The sequence below is a fragment of the Bactrocera dorsalis genome, chromosome 2, assembly GCF_023373825.1.
Source record: "Bactrocera dorsalis isolate Fly_Bdor chromosome 2, ASM2337382v1, whole genome shotgun sequence".
NCBI classification, from domain to species: Eukaryota; Metazoa; Arthropoda; class Insecta; order Diptera; family Tephritidae; genus Bactrocera; species Bactrocera dorsalis.
Window position 1 is genome coordinate 97,091,610 of NC_064304.1, and position 18,356 is coordinate 97,109,965.

General features: G+C 28.3%; 1 protein-coding gene across 11 annotated transcripts in view; it reads right to left on the reverse strand.

The window, feature by feature from the left end:
- Positions 1–252: 252 nt before the first annotated feature.
- Positions 253–18,356, reverse strand: part of LOC105231640 (low-density lipoprotein receptor) — a 368,088-nt gene continuing 349,984 nt past the window's right edge. For 10 of the 11 annotated variants that reach the window (XM_049449545.1, XM_049449540.1, XM_049449539.1 and 7 more), the window contains one exon: positions 253–1,929. In XM_049449545.1, coding sequence (XP_049305502.1) covers positions 1,885–1,929 — 45 coding nt within the window. In that variant the 3' untranslated portion in view covers positions 253–1,884. Of the gene's footprint in view, positions 1,930–10,387; positions 10,529–18,356 lie in introns of those variants that run through there. The other variant, XM_049449542.1, reaches the window with a different exon arrangement.

Here is an 18,356-nt window from a genome sequence, read left to right on the forward strand (position 1 = left end):
AAAATTCAAATAAAATATTTAATTTTTTTATATATTTTTTTTTTTTTGGAAAAGGCTGTTTATTACCCGAGAAAACCCATGTAGCCTCTTAAAAATTAGATAATCTCGAAATGGTTCAACTGTTATTATTATTGGTGCGTATATAATTTTTCGTATAAATTCATTTCATAATTTTCTTTGACTTTAGCGTCCGCTGCCAAAATCGTAAATGCTGTAAAAAGATAATTTCTGGCAATTAAAAAGACGTGCGAATTGCAATTTAAACATTTTACATTCCTTTTATTTATTTAATTATTTATTTCTCACATTACAATTTACTTATTTTATTTTTAAATTGAGTTAATTTTTTCTTTTGTGGTTTACCAATTGTGTCTGCAGTAATTTATAACTGTTATTATAGCTATTGTTATATCCGTGGCGGTGTTAGTGGTGTTGTGTCTGCAAGTGTGTGAGTGTCTTTGTGTGTGAAAGCAAATTTTTGTAGTTCAAAATATTGCTGCTTTCATACAAATATAGTTTTGTACAAATATTTTTTTAGTTACAGTTTTCAATTTTTGATTTCATTTTTAACTATTTATATAATTACAATTGCTATTTGCTTGCATTGTACTAAGAATAAATAAATTTAAAATTTATACACTTTTTTTTTGTTGCTTTTCAAGCGCCTAAACGTTACATAAGTGTTAATTTTTGGAAATTTCAATTAATTCAATTAAAGACTCAACAATTCTAAACAATTTAAAAGCATACATTTGTGTATGTATTTACATGTGCGTGCATGTGTGTTGTAAAGTATGTGTGGATGGGTGCAGTAAAGTGGGTTGTAGTGGGTGTTGCGCGTCAGTAGTCCGGGTTCGGCTCGAATTTAACCAATTTTATTAATTTCTGAATTTTTCTGCTTTCTGGTTGACAGTGAGTGCGTTTGCGTGGCTGTGTGTATGTGTACGTATTTACTTGAATTCAGCAAGCTCTTCTTCGTGTGCGTGTTTGCTGTTTGCCGGTGCGTGTATGTGTGTGTGTTCTGTAGCTAAATCTCCGTCTGTGTTGTTGTTGATATACTTTTTTTTTAGCTATTGTAAGTTCAAGTGCTTCAAACTGTGTTGAAGTTACATAATGTCTTTCCAGGCAGTCGTTATTTCTGTTTGTATTTGGAGTGTTTTACGTGCAAAATTACAAGACTAGCTTCCCAATGGAACTGAGCATTATGGTTTTCTAGTTGATTAGCTGTCATTTGGTTTTTGTATTTGTTGTGGTCCCGTTTTGTTTGCTGTTTTATTTATCATAACTGTTGCTGCAACAAATGTGTGCCAAAATTACTTTCCATGACTGTACTATTTCAGGCTTTACTATATGTTTGAAGCAATTGCAACAATGCTCTTTGATTTTAATGATTTTTACTAGTAAATTGCTTGAATTGTCTTCCTTAGCTCACTAACATGAGCATACATATAGCAATTGTACTTTAAGCCTTCCTTTTTGCTAGCCCTTTTATGACCAAATAAATTTGCTAGTTTGACGTTGTATTCAGTAATCTCTGCCGGCATTATTTACGGTTTAGTGTGTGTGATCTGTCTTTTAGTATTTGTTCGCTTTTTCATATTTTTCCTGCAATATTTTTAGCCTTTTACTTTATTTTTGGATTTTGTCTTTTTAATTGTTGTTGCATGTTAAAATGAGTAACATTTTTTTGGCAGCGTAAATGAGATGGGCGTGTCGTCCATCTTTGTAGCTTCTGACTGTGGTGGTGTGCGATGCTTGTTTGGTGTTTTTTGTATGAGTGATATATGGTGTTGAGTTAAGCATGACAAAAACAAAAATAATAAAAAGAAATAAAATAATAATTATGAGCGTAATGATGGGTAGTCTCCTGAGAGCATAAGCTCTTCACACACACTCCGTGCCAGCTGCGGCGTTCAACGGCTCCTTGGACTGCAAGTAGAGAAAAGGACGAAAAAGCAGAAAAATAAAAGTTAGTTTATGTTTCACAGTATTTTAGTTATATATAGAACTTGGTATGTACAAAGCAAGTGATGAAGCTGTTAAATTTTTTTGGCGAACATACATACATACATATGTATTTTCAGACTGAAGCTTTTCAAATAAATATTAGGCAATAATTATAAAATTATATTACAGAAATAAAATTATGTTGCTTAGCTAAATTACTTTAGTAAAAAATATATCTTAAATAAACAAATATTGAATTTCACAATTAATAACAGCTTAAATTCTAGGCAATTAACAAAAAATAATATAAATAATTAATAAAGAAGAATAATAAATCTAAAAATATTTATTTTTTTTTTATTTTTAAGAAATTTGTACAATAACAAATCTAAAAATATATGTGTATATATGTATTTTTTTGTGAGTAGCACTGAAATTTTAGTTTTTATGCTAAAAAAACATCCAACGTAAATAATAATATCTTTTCCATGCATTTAAGTAGCTATTCTAGTCTAGAAATAAAAAAAAAATCGTTTTTTTTTGCTTTTTATATTTTCAAAGTTAAATTATTCAAGAATATGTTTAATGATGGATTAAAAAAATATTCAAGAATATGTCCAATGGCAGATTTATAAAAATTAAATTTATTTTCAACAATATAGGTTTTTGCTGAGCCCTCATCCAAACCGGTTGGGGCAGTTCCCGAAATTTTAAGTGCGTTTTATATTCGAAAATGTCTTTTTCAAAATGATACCCACGATTTCTCAAGCTCTCCTCGATCGATTCACTTGACATTGTTAGAGAGTCTTCTTATAGCCTTGTGTATGTCTGGATTTTTTAAGACTCCAAATTAAAATTTTTTACTATTTAAAAAAATCGATAGTCGGGTTTTCAGATTTTATATAAAAAAAAAATTAAATTAGTAAAAATAAATTTTTTTCCGTATTTTTTCTTTTAATTTAAATTAATTTTTTTGTTATTTTTATTTTAATTAAAACTTAATTTTATTTTTAATTGAAAAATGGTAGTGAAAATTAAAATTGAGTTTTAATTAAATTAAATAAAAAAAAAATTATTAAAAACTTTAAAATTTTCAAAAAAAAAATAAAACAAAATCGATACAATCAAATAAAGTGATGGAAATTTTTTATTTTATTCTGGTTTCAGACAGCCGCCATTTTTCAAAAAAACAGTTTTCCAACTTTTCTGCTGAACCAGACATGACGACATTATTATAAAATAATATTTTTTAATTTTTTTCTCGGTTGCATATTGCTAGAAGGGTTGAAATCGTGGTCATGATCACGAACTAAGTTTTTGAGATTTATTTGCTTGTTGAAAAATTCTTCTAATGTTAATAAATAACCAATAAAAAATTAATATTTTTTCTTTGAAAATTTTTTTATTCTTATATTGTTAATAAATAGCTAACAAAAAGTGGATGGTAAAATATGAATTGACTTTTTTCCGGCTCTTCAAAAAAATTAGCCGAAAATCATGTCTCTAGTTTAGAATACCCTCACAACATACGCTTTTTTCAACCTTTGGATTATTTTTTTTTCCATTAATTAAGTTTATACTGTGGAAACAAGTAAATTCTAACACAAACTTTAGCGTCCGCCGAATATTTTTTTTCATAAAAACACTCATTTAAAAGTTATACGCAGTTAAATAAATTAAAATGTATTGAGCATTCATCAAAATACCCTTTAAATTCAATATTGCTCATACGACATGGTGTGCCATGTGAATATTCGGTATATTCATACAAGTTCTTTATAAATTTTGTGTTGCTCATACAACATGGCGTACCATATGAAAGCTTTGTATGTATGTAAGTGCCTCATACATTCTATGTTGCTCATACGACACGGTGTACTGCATGAATGCTTATTACACTTAATGTATTATATAATAATATACATGGTTGCGCATAAGTTTTAAAGGAATGGATTTATGGAAAAATTCATGCGGACCTTTTTTGTTTAACGCTAAATTTTGTATTCAAATATTTTAGTATCTTTAATGGTTGTAGGTTTACTTCATGAAAGCTATATACAGGTGATAAAACCATGATTTATTTTACTTTAATTTCAAAATAAAGCGCTGCTTTATGTTGGATAAGACTTTTAAAGGCAAGCTTCAGGGGACGTTAGCAAGAAAAATATCAGCTTAAGTAATAACGGGCACGTTAATATATAATTACGATAAGTCTAAAAAATTTAGCAAAACCAGAATCTTTCTCTAAAATATAAATGCTAAAGATATGTATGTGTTTACTACTACCTGCACAAATACATAATCAAATATTTATTAAATTTGTTTTAGTTCAACATGCAAGTATACAGTCATGCAAATATCTGAAACCCAAATATAGTGCATATTGACAAACCTTATTTTATCTAGGTTTAAAGCTGATATTTATGGTATTTTTGTTTACAAATGCCTGCTGTCCTATTTCATATCAGTTTTTCGTTTTTATTATATTTTTGTAGGAATTAGTAATAGTTTTATGCCGAAATAAATAGCAAATAATTGTTTTTGTAATAAATTATGAATAGCAAGAATCCAAACAAATATTTTTTTTACTCACTAAATTTGTTTTTGCTGAGCTTATGCTGCCTCGAAGAAATATAAATGAACTACAGCTCTGAAGAGTTGAAATTTAAATGAATATAATACTACAAGAAATCGAATTCCGAAATATTTTCTGGCTACGAATTAAATTTAAATAGTGAAAATTTATTGAAAATATCAATGATATCGTTGTAAAATTGCAGCTCTGAAATATGTGTGATATGCCTGAATTTTTTATAAATTTTTTTTTTAATTTGAAGCTGTTGGCAGCACCTGTTTGACTTTGTGGTCGGTTTCGCCTAAATTTCGCTGTCAGCATGCGTTTGTGTAAATAAATATGTTGACTTGCCAACATATAAATACAAAAAAATATTTGATATTAAATGTGCTCTGTATAGAAAACTAAACAAATGTGGAATTAATGCAGCAATTTGCAGGCAGTTTGTGGTTTCTACTTGGTCGCAATGAATCGCACATTTAGTGTAATAAATATTAATTTATATAAATGCGAGTTTAGTATGATTAAGTGTATTTATATAACTACCTAACTACATTACTGATGCAAAATATTATATAAATGAGTATAAATTTTCGTTGCCGTGCGTTCGTTGAGTTGCAAATGCGGTCAGCTTGAAAAACATCAAAATGTAAATGTATGCACGCGTGTGTGTGTGGTTGCTATATGTAAATTGGTAAACAGTTGCAATTTGGTTGATTTCGGCATTAAGCTGGTAGTCATCATGCAAAATACTTATATCGGAAAACCATTAATCCTTATTACCAACAAATACTCGCATGGTACATGCAATCATATTTATATAAGTGAAACTAATGTGCGCACTAATGGTTGGTGGGCAAATACACTATGCAGCAAATATACATGCCTAAAACAAAAAAAAAAACAATCATACCAAATACAAAATAATAAAACTAAACACTTTTGTATTGAAATGTAACTTCTGTATGCTTTTAAATTATTTGCTTTCCAAAAGCACATTTCTTTCTGCAATATTTCAAAGCATCCATTTAATCACTGTTGTGATTGCGTAATTTATGTACGTGGATGCGCATAATCAACATTCAGCGCTAAGCTGTCATTTAAAATGAGTTCATTGATTTCGTAGGCAACCAGCAGAATGCCCGTGGCGTCAGTGCCACAGTAACCAAGCTTCAGCCACATTCAAATTAAATGTGACAACATGCTGCTTTTGTGGTCGCCAAACCGCAGCGAACTGCAGGAGGTGCAGCGCGTAGTCGCTAAAACCAGTGCCACGCAACCGAAACCGCAACAATTTGCTGCAGCATTGTGTGGCGTATATTCTACCTGATTTGCCCTATTGATTTGTAGTAGCTCAGTAAATGCATGAAATTCTTCAGCACAAATAAAGAGTGTGCATTATTTTGCGAAATGAGCGTTGTTGTTGGTTTTAAAAGTACAGTAATGATAAAAAAATGCAATTAATTTTGTTTTGGAATGTTGAAATAGGTGAGATGCGTTTAGGTTGTGATCATTTGTGAAGGTTAGGTTAGATGAAAATATGGCTTAAAAAAAGAGAACAACTTCAGTAGCAGTAAACCCTTGTATGGCAAATGTATGCTAAAGTGACTCGATCTCAACAATTTTTTTTGAGAATATCTCGAGAAATAAAAACATTTTTCATACAAGAACTTCAGCTTGATCAGTTCAGTTTATATAACAGCTATGTATATGATAAAGAGGTCCGATCTAAAAAAAAATTTCGGAGGTTGCACTATTGCTTTAAACAATAATTCATGCCAAATTTCTTGAAGATATCTCTTCAAATATAAAATTTTTCCATACCAGTACTTCCGATCGTGCAGTTTATATGGCAGCTATATGACAAAGTAATTCGACCAGAAAAATTTCTTTAGAAGATTGCAATATTGCTTTGGAAAATAACTCATACGAAATTTCGTGAATATAACTCATCAAATAAAAAAGTTTTCCATTCGAGCACTAGATTTCTTTGATTTAGTTTGTATGGCAGGTGTAAGCTATAGTGGTCCGACATCGAGCTTCTTGCCACGAAAAGGACGTTTGCAAAATTTTAGTCCGATATCACAAAAACTGAGAGACTCGTTCGTAAATAAAGAGACAGACGGACGGACAAACGAACAAGGCTAAATCGGCTCAGCTCCAGTTGGTAATGCTGATCATTTGTATACTTTATAGGGATATACATATGTACATGTTTTTAGGCTGTTACAAACATCGTTGTGAACACTAAAACCTATTCAGGGTATAATCAGGTAAGAGCTTCTCATTTTTGGAATGGTTGCGTTCACAATTTACCTGCGATATATTCTATTGTGTAAATTCGCTTGGGTAATTAAGTGACTTTTGGCTTTTGTAATAAGAGACCGCAAAATATTTCTTCATTCCGAGCATGATATCAACTCTAAGCAGCATTGGAAATATTTTTGATAAAATATGAACGACTGCCATGTAATCATTGCACTATTCACAATAATCATACTCAATTTGTATTAATCAATCAAAAGCGGTTAAAAAAGCAAACCGTTACAGCAAATATGCATGAATGATTGACAGTAATTCTTTGTGATTGGCGCTGTATTTGCGCCTCAATCGTTGTTTTATAGTGAACGCTGGTTTATTTATATAAATATTATATAAAGGAATCATAAGTCCATGGGTGAGCAATCTCAGTTAACAGCTATGGAAGAGTGCTCAGACATTTTGACAGATAGATTACACTGCGCAACCAAAAATAGCGCATGCTTCATATGTATGGATATTGTTGGCTCAAAGGAATGAACAAATATTTGACTACTTCAACAAATATACGCACAAATATGTACACGTAGCTATTATTGTTTTTTGTTGTTGTATATAATAATATATAAAAATTGATATTATATATATAATAAAATATATTGTGGATGCGACGTTGACTGACACATTGGCAGCTTCCATGCTTGAGGTCACATTAAATTATTTTTATGAATTTCCTCATACAAGTTTGTGCAAAGAACTAAAAAAGGAATTAAATGATTTGCAAATGAACGTAAATTTGATAACATAGATAAATACTTTCATAAATCATTTAATCGTTTACTGTGAAAGCAGAAGCGGCATAATTTGCGAGCATGAAAGCTAGCTGGCATTAGCATTGAAATGATAATCGCAAGCGAAATCTGTCCATGTATTATTTGGCATTTGCATAGTTATGCAAATAGCCATAAACGCACAATTAGTGATTTTCTTTAGTAAATATATACATTATGAATGCGTGTGCGTTTACTTTGGCAGCTAAAATGTCAAGGTGTTACTTACACTGCGGTGGAATGAAGAGAGTTCGGTTGTTTATTGAATTATTTGCGCAAGGATTGAATTGCGCTGTGGTAGTATATCGAAACGATTTATAGTAGATGACGATTAATATGGCTTTTGTATGCATACGGCAAATTAAGTAACTATTGTACCAGAGAGCGAACTTATACGTTGAATTACAGAAGACACATATAATGAATTGTCAATTTTTTTAATTTTAATGCTTTAGAAGTGATGCCTGATATTTCATATAATAAATTTATTAATTTAAGTTAAAAAAATGAAGTTTAAGAATAAATAAATAAAAAAAATAAATGTTATGCATTTATTTAATACCTTAAAAAAAAAACTAATTAAAAAGTTATTTAACTTAATTTAAGATAAAATTAATTTTTCGGAGATTTTTTATTTTCAACTAAAATTAATTAAATTCATTTGGTGCATTTTTAATTTTGATTTAAATACATTTTTTAATTAATAATTTAATTAAATTAAAAATTAAATTTTATTTTTAACTAAAAAATAATTGAAATTTTTTAAACCAAAATTAAATAACAGAATTAATTTTGTTGAAAATTAAAAAAAAAAATTAATTAAAAAAAATTTGAAAAATTAAATTTTAATTAATTAAAATTAAAATTATGAAAAATTGGTAATTTAATGAAACATTAAAGAATTACGAAAAATGTAATTAGTAACGAAAAAATTCCGAAAAATTTAACTTTTTATTAAGAATATTTAAAAAAGTGTTAAATTTGAAATATTATTTTTAATTAAAATAAATATGCAAGTATAATTCTTTTATGATGAATTAATTTTTTCGGGGGTTTTCTTATTTTTCATAAAATTGTTATTTTTATTTTTAATTAAATTAAATTTTAAATTTAATTTTATTTTTAATTAAATTAAATTTTAAATTTAAATTTTATTTTTAATTAAATTAAATAAAAAAATAATTTTACATTAATTTTATATTAATTAAAAGCAAAGGAAAAATCCGAAAAACTAAATTTATTTTTAATTAAATTAAGTAAAAAATTTAATTAATTTTTAATAAAATTAAATAAAAAATTTAAATTTCATTTTTAGTTTAATTAAATCTAAAATTAAATCTTATTTTTATTTAAATTAAGTCAGTATATTACATTTAATGTTAATAATAATAATTTTTCGATTTTTTTTATTTTAATTAGATTAATTTTAAAGCAGTTTTTATGTTTTTAATTAAGTTAATATAAAATAGTGCTAGAATTTTTTTTTGAGTTAAATTAAATCAGAATATTAATTTATTTAAACATTATAACAACTCCAAAAAAATCAGTTGAATATAAAAAAATGTAATTTATTTTTAATTCAATTAAGCAAAATAATTAAATTTACTTTTAATTTAATTAAATAAAAAAAACTAATTTTACTTTTAGTTAAATTAAGTCAGTATATTAAATATAATTTTTATATTAATAATTAAATTCTTCTTTTTTATTTTTAATTCAATTACATTTTATTTTTAATTTAAAAATTATAAAATATTTAAACTAAATAAAAATAATTATGTAATTAAACATTAAAGAATTTCTGAAAATTTTAATTAATTAAAAAAAACTCCGAAAAATTAATTAAATCTAAAAATTTTGAATTTTAAATTTTGTTTTTAATTACATTAAATAGTTATATAGAATTATTTTTTTTTAATATGAAGTAATTTTTTCAAGAATTAAATACAATTTTTTTTTTTTAATTTAACAGAAAATAAAGTTTCATTTTTTTATTTAATTAAATTAAAAACAAATAAATCGAAAAAATTAAATCTTTTACTTAAATTAAGTTAAAAAATAAATTTATTTTTAATTAAAGTAAATAAAAAAATGAAACTTTATTTTCCGTTAAATTAAAAAAAAAAATAAAAATAAGAAAAATTTTAGCTAAATTAAATAAAAAAAATAGTTTAATTAAGAATAAAAAAAATTATTTTTTAATTAAAATAAATAAATTTTAATTTTTATTAAAACTGACAAATATATAAAATTAATACGTTTTTAATTAAATTAAATGTTTTTGTTAATTTACGGAGTTCGTTTGTAGAAATTATATAACACATGGGAAATTTTTGTGACACAATTAGTACCGCCGTGTGTACAAAAAGTGATTATATGCCAAAAAAATTATTTTAGTAAATAAAAAACATTCTTTTGATATATTAAATTTGTAATAAAAATTGTTAACGGCAGACTAAAGCAACAAAGAAATTAACAAAAAAAATTATAACTAATTTCTTCGAAAAACAGTTCTTAAAAAAATTTTAGCGCATTTAGTATTGAATTATTATAATTATTTGCTTTCACTAATTTTGATTTTGTGCTCTTTTTATGCTCATTTGCCCATCAATTCATTTTAGTTCTTGTAGACCGCAGGCAAATTTAATCTATTAGCAATTTCCGCAAGATCTGCTAATTGACTCAATTAAGATTATATTCAATAACCTATACAATATTTGTGTATTTAATCTAAATTTAGCTTTAGCTTTGTGTAAAAGTTTGCATTATGCGCCTCCACTTGTTATAATTAATTTGTAATTGATTATCGTAAGCATTATGGTTATCTTGGTGTTATTTGTGTTGTTGTTGCTGTGTACTCCTTATTAAGTAAAGTGTTGTGTGTTGTACTTTAAATCCTCGAGTGTAGCAGCAATTCCTTGGAAAAACAATAAATGCGAATTGTGGTAAACTTACATGTATTGCAATAATGGAACACGGGCAAGTAATTACTAATTGGAGCCTTAAGAGATTATGATTACAATGCTAGTATAAATGCAGCTATGGTACTATAACCAAGTATCATTACTATTGACAATTTGTCTAAAAATCTTGAAATGAAAACGAAGAGAAAATAAGGACAATTTCCTTTATGCCATTTTTTAATTAAATTACAAAATAATTAATTTAATATGGAAGATAATGCAACGTCAGCTTATAGTGAGTACACAGAGTCTGGTCTTCCTGCGAAATAAGTTCGCATTTCGCATGAGTTTAAGTTTCATTACTCAACTTTCCATTTTCGCGGAATACATTTTTTCAGCGCAAATTGTGAAAGTATCGTTGTCTTCACAGATTTGTATTCACTTATACTACGTATTGTACTGTTATTAAAGTGCTGCTGTTCGGCTTAATATAGATACAACTATGCCGCTTGTCAATATTTATTAAAACTCGTGCAAATTCACCTGAAATGAGCAAATACTGTGGAAATCCACTCAAAGTTAAATACAAGCGAAATGTATGCGAGTGCAAACAATATCGTGCGTCTCAAAAACAAAAAAAATATCACAAAATATCAACAACAAAAAATTGTAATAAAATCCCTTGATATGTTAACTACGAACGCTGGTAAGTTTCAATGTTTTGTACGACCAATGCGCAGTCATCAAAAACAGCAGAAGAGTTTTTATGAATTTTTAGGTTAATAGGTCTGCAGCGGCTCACTGAACTGAGTGCCATAATTGTGCATTTCTTAAATGATTTCGTTTTACTTTTTTTCAAATATTTTTCAGCCATTTGTTTAAGCTGGCATTTTTTTGCATTATTAATATTTGTGATCTGCTTATTTGTTCGCGCACATAATTTTTCATTTTGCATAATGAAGAAAAAACCGAACCACTGTGGTTAGTGGCACACACTGAAGCATTGCACAGCGTTGCATTTACATTGTACACGTGTGTCGTTTGCACAAAAAGTAGTGCACGCCATTCAAAAAAATAATAATAAAAGTTTTAAAAGTTCAAACACTTAAAATATACGAAACGGCATATATAAATAGACAGTTAGTTGTAAAACACTTGTGTATATATATATTTATATATGACATTTATAAATACATGAGTGCTATACTATACACGCACATACAGAAACACATAACCAACCAACAAACAACAAGTATAACAACAATGCACGGTATAGAAAGAGAACGAGTGAGGGAGCGTGCGTTTGTATGTTTTTATTTACAATGTGTCATTGGGAAGGGTAAAATGCGAGTTAAACTATGCAAATCGATATACTGCTTGTATGTAAAGATGTTCGCTTATGTGCAAAATTTTTTTTATATATCTATAGTTGGTTGCATATATCCAGAGGCACAAAGGCTTCAGCTAGCAAATTTTAATTATTAAGGAGCGGTGATTAAACATGGAAAATTCAATTATTTAATAAGAATTCACACAACCAAACAGTATTGCTTTTTATTATTTACAACAAAAATTAAAATAGCATAAAATGATTAAATGTAGAAAAATGTTTAAATAACACCAAAACCCGTTCACTGCGGTTGTACTAAGGCTAAAATCCTTTTCGTGAAAATATCGAACCAAATGAAGGAATTTTCGCTGCAAAAACTTATTTTTGACCGTTCAGTTTGTATGGCAGCTATATGCTAATATACTGCGATACGAGAAATTTTATATAGAAAAGGTAGAATTGCTTTGAGCAAAAACCTATGCCAAATTTCTTCAAAATATCTTTAGTTGTAAGAAAGTTTTTCGTACAAAAACTTCATTTTGATGGTTCAGTTTGCATGACAGCTATATGTTAAAGTACTCCGATGTAAAAAATTTTATGCAGATAGGGTAGAGTTACTTTATCCAAAAACTTGTGCCAAATTTCTTGAAAATATCTCGAGTAATAAGAAAGTTTTTCATACAAGAACTTCATTTTTATTGTTCAGTTTGTATGGCAGCTATATGCTATATTGGTCCGATTTTAAACATTTCTTCGGAGGCTATAGCGTTGCCTTGAAAAATCATTTGTGCATAATTTTGAGAAGATATTTTGTCAAATAAAAAGCTTGCCATTCAAGAACTTCATTTAGAATCTTCAGTTTGTATGGCAAACTCATGAAGATGAGCATGGCTGATCGGATATGGCATAATCGAATAACCTCGTCGCACAGATCATTTATATATTTATGGCTTTTCGCTTAGGGTCTTCGACGATTTCTTCTATCTGTTATAATTTTCTTGCCAAACTTAATATACCCCTTTTAGGGAAAATAAACTCAAACGAAAACGAGAAAAAGTTATCGAAAGCAACAAGTAATAATTTACCATATACTTAGTAGAAGAAAAACTGTATGCAACGAAATCCATAAAGAAAATTAAAAAGCTAATAATTCCTCGTATTTAATGCATACATACTTCGTTTTTTGTTTTGGTGTTTGGTGAAAATGGGTCGAGGTTACTAATTTGTGTATTATATTGCTTTCAAGTACTTACCGCTAAGTGAAAAGCTGCTTGTTCGCCCCGTTAACTACAAAACATGGCAATGCCTCGCACTTCCAAAAGCAAATGCATTTCGAATGTGAAAATGAAATTTCTTCTGGCGCAATAGCTTTTTTTTTATCTCCCATTGTCGACTGGCTTGCAAGTGCGCTCGCAGCATGATAATTTCAGGGGAGAGAAAGAGAGAAGACAAAAAAAAAAAAACAAAACGCAACACGAAAAGAAAACGAACAAATGGCATATGTGGAGCAGTGACAAGATTTCGAATGCAAGAAATTGGGTATTACGAGTGCACTGTGTGAATTTCATGTGTGTTGATTTTGTGGTGGTGAGTTTGTTGGGGTTGTGGTTTCTTGTGTTGTGGCTGCTTGAATTTATTTGCTTTATGCTGCGTGGTGCACTGTTTCATGTTTGCATAAATCAACAGGAATTTATATTTTGTGTGGAAAATAAAAAAATAATTGGAAAGTATATGCTGCCTTTCTGCAGTGTGGACTGTCTGTGGGTTGTGTTGTGTGTTATGTTTTAGTTGTAATAGAAATGTTTTAAACAACTCTTTGGTATCTCATTTTGCGTTTTACGCTCACATGAGTATCGAACCTCAATCACTTTGGAAAGTAGCACATTAGGCATACACCAATGCAATTGTATGTCATAGGTGTAGTAGGGTAAGAGCACCAACTGGAATGACACTGAGTGAACTAGCATTAAGAATAATATGCATAGAAATTGTGTTTCAGGGTGTATGAGTAATCTGCTGGTTGGAGTAACTATCGGTTGGAATGGCAAGATATACGGGGCGTATGCGTGATCTGCTGGTTGGAATGGCAAGATAGAGGAGGCGTATGAGTAATCTGACGGTTGGAATGACAAGATGTACGGGGCGTATGAGTGATCTGCTGGTTGGAATGGCAAGTTGAACAGGGCGCATGAGTAATATGTTGATTGGAATAACTAGTTGTACTGGGCGTATGAGTGATCTGCTGGTTGGAATGGCAAGTAGTAGGGGGCGTATGTATAATATATTGATTGAAATTGTTAGTTGTACGAAGCGTATGAGCGATCTGCTTGGACCAGGATTGCGATTTTGTCAATTATCAGATTTAATTTTAATCAAACATTTTTGGGCCTAAATTTAATTTCTAATTACGAAATCGGAATTAAAAATTAATAGAATATTAATCGCTTGAATGTGTAATTTATTTATTTTTCAATGGTGAATTTAAGTTAATTTTTTAATCGATTTTTTAATCCAGTGTTTGTGATTAGATACATATGTGAAAATTATTTCTTATTCATATTTTTAGGAATGTAAAAGAAATAAAAATGAATTTAAATTTTAATTCAATTATTTTTTAATGCATTATTTGCAACATTGGGCTATTTAATGCCAGTGAAGCATAACACCTGTGATCATGAATGATAATATTTAGTGAGTGTGAGATGGAGTATGTTTAACAACAAAAATGCAGTAGTGGCTTTAAAACGGAAACCTTTTTATGCAATTATGAAATATAAATATGCACATAAGTATATCGCTAAGATATCGCTAAAAAATACCAAAATATGTACAGGAAAAAGTTACAAAAACTAAAAAAATTGACTTCAATATTTTTAAAATATAAATCTTGAAAATTGTTTATAATGAACGCATGTTTTATAACGAAATTTTATTTTCAAATACTGTTGGAAATTGATTGAAAGTTCAACTTTAGTTATCACATACATACTTGTTTACTAACATGAAGTTTATTCTTAATAATTCTAGTGCAATGTGGCAGCAGGAGAAAGATTGAAGTCAATGGTGTTGTTTAGTAGCCACCGTTTTTTGTTTGAAAAGAGTCGAATTTTTTACTCAGATTTTGTAACTAATTTATTGCGAATAATATAAAATATTTACAAAAAAGATACTTTGCAAATGTATGTAGTAATTTTTAGATATGCAACATCTGTCAAGAAGAACAGATTAATTACTGTTAGATTACTGTCAAGCTTCTTAATATAGCATAAATCTGTAGTATCTGTACGATAAAATGTCATATGAAATGAGTTTTAGCACTCATTTCATACTCAAACGTTCCTGATATTCGCTAAAATTGTGCTCAGCAATTTTTCAACGCACAACTATACTAGAAGACTACCTAAATAATTTACTTTTTCATTCTCTTTACGACAGTGATAAATTTTGTAATAATTTCGCTTCACACGCATCTAAGTCCATATAAAGAAGATGTAATACTGCTGGAAAAACACGGAGCTTATGAGTAACACATATGTATGCTGTGGTACGCATTGTATGCATGTGTATGTATTGCAGAGGTGATGGTAATGCAGACGCATGCAATGTGTTTTCATGTAAAAATAATATTTGCGGTCTGCTTTGTATCAATGTGTGCACTTGCAACAAATAGCTGCATGCACATTTTTCTTGCACTCTTTCCATTTGACTCTCGCTTATTACGAGCGCCCGCAGCAATCCATTAAATGTCAGCATTTTCTACGGTTATGTTTTTACATTTTCTGCATTAAAATGTATGTTTGCATGTGAGCGTGTGCATGTTTTAAGGTTATATATTTCTCAATAAATATTCTGTACATGTTGTTGGGGTTATTATTGTTGTTTTTGATAAGCGTATGCTTCTTTGGCTTGCAGTGTTAACATTTGTATAATTTATTAAGCGACATAAAACCTTTTACTGCGCATATTTATGCGCGTGCTTGTGCCGGCGTGTTAAGTGCGTCAACGCCCAAAAAATGCCTTCTGTTTGTTTCTATGTATTGGTATGAAAATAAATGTTTGACAAATGTCTTTTCTTTTCGAAAATTATGCTAATTTTGCTCTTTGATACGCATCACGCATCAGAAATATTACGGGTGTTTGAGTGTTTTCAAAAGCACATCAAAAGAAAATATTGTAGAACTTGAGAGAAAAGTGGAAATAAATTTTCCGTGTTTTTTATTGCCTTATTTTGAGTTTTTATGATGTGAAGGTAAGGTTTTTTTGTGATAACTGAAATTTTTTTTGTACAGTTGAGTTAAAATTATTTAAATAACTAAGAATTATTAATTTTTTTGTTCACGAAAAAGCGCGAAATCGTCTAACAACTAGCACAAAGTATACTAGCATTTGTACTAACAACTAATATTAGTACTTACTAATGCAAGCAAATGTTGTGAGTGGTGAATTTTTAAAATTGTTTGTACAACAAATATTTGCTTAGTTTGTTTGTGTTTTTGTGTCGTATTCTTTTGCGCGTGTTTGTTTGCTGTTAGTTGGCTTGTTTTGTTGTTGTGGCTGTTGTTTGTTGGCTGTTTGCTATGCGTGTCGGTATGTGTTGCAGCACTTATGCCACTTGTATTGTATGTATAGTAAATGTAAATATTAATTTATTTAGTTAAATTTTATTTTATTTACTTTACGCTTCAATTAAAATGCTTAGATACTTATGAACTAAATACTTACATCAAGATTTAATATTACCGCTAAATATCTTTAAAACAATATAATAATATTTAATATTTTTTTTCTTTCCATATTTAGTTATTGACTTATCTTTAATTTTCTTTGCATTATTATAAGTGTCTGCATATATACAAACACAATTTATCTGTTTGTTATTTACTATAAAATTTATTTAAATAGGTTTAAAGCTGAATTAAAAGCGAAAATAATTGAAAAATTAAATTAAAAAAATATTTTAATAATAAAAGTGTTGCTTATAGCCAATAGAATTAAACTTTCTTTCAAATTATGTTGAAGAAATCTCATGTATATTAAGTTTAGTTAAAGAAAACTTTTTATTTTTCCTATGTACCACTTTAGGATAATAGATACAATAGGAAGACTTTCTAATTCATAATTCGCTCGAAAGCTCTTCGTGGAAGTATTTTTTCCTAGGTTGGTATGACTCTTAGTGATATCTGTGCCAAATGTCACCTGCTTACGAGCCAGAAATAGACGATCAATCGGCCGAATATCCTGGCAAAGGTGAGTCGTGGCCGAAAAACTACGTCAAAGCAGGTCAAAAATCGCGGTAATGTTGACAGTTTTCTTCGGATAACGAGTTGTCGTGCACTTCTAATACCTTTTGATCCCACAAATTGTCAACAAGGAACGTTAGCAGAAGTGTATTGGTGTCAAGGGTGATTACTTTGAAGGTGACGACATGGATTTTGAAGAATAAATACAGAATTTTAAAATTATGAATAAAGTCTGAATATTGTTTGCTCATAGTAGTACAGGCCTAAGATATCTATAATCGGTATTGTATTAGTGCAATTTTGCACACTGTTGGAGAGATAAAAAGTCCAACGTGTGAAACCTTCATTGACCGAATTTCCATCAGTTAATCGCTGCTGAATCGTAATTAAATTAAGTGACTTGAAAACCGGGCAACATTTATTTGAAAAAATCTGCTTGCATAAAATTTCAGCCTGAGACATCAGGTCTCTTGTTGGAACTTCAACTAAATATCCATGAACTTGTCAGTAAAAAATCTGCAACAGTATACTAAAGCCTAAACTAAAGATTTGTAATAGTTTACATTCCCTCTAGTTAGTATTTTTTTAATGTTAGAGAAGCAGACAATAATTTAGGTCCCCGTTGAGGCACCATGCATCAGTACTTGACAACAATCATTTTTTTTTATTTAAAATTAGCAAAAAAGCTTAAAAAAATTGTAACTAAATAAAAATATATATCTTTCAAATAGTTTGCTTAATCGTAGATAAGATAAAGTACTCATAATAATTCAAAAAAAAAAAAAAAAATAAATAAATAAAACTAATGCAAAAATTCAGAAGAAATTTAGGGATTAAAAAAATTAATTAAGGAATTAAATAAAAAAACTATGCAAAAACATGCTTTGAATTTTCATATCAATATTTTGCTTAATTTTTCTTTTAATTATTATAATTTTTTTTTTTAATTAATTATAGTTTACTTTTATTTGTTATTCATTTTTTTGATTTCTTTATATTTTTGTTTTAAATTTTTTATATTTCTTGTTAATTATACATAATTTTTTAAAATTTTTCTATATTTTTTAAAATAAAAATCATTATTTAATAAAGAAAGTTATGTTTTGTTTAAAAATGTATTTAATTTTTCAATACTTCTTTTTAATTTTTCACAATTTTTTTTAATTTTTTATATTTTTTTAAATTTTTTTAATTTTAGCTTTTATTTTTTGTAATAAAAAATTATAATAAATAAAAAAAATTACGTTTAAATAAAATATTTAATTTTTTATA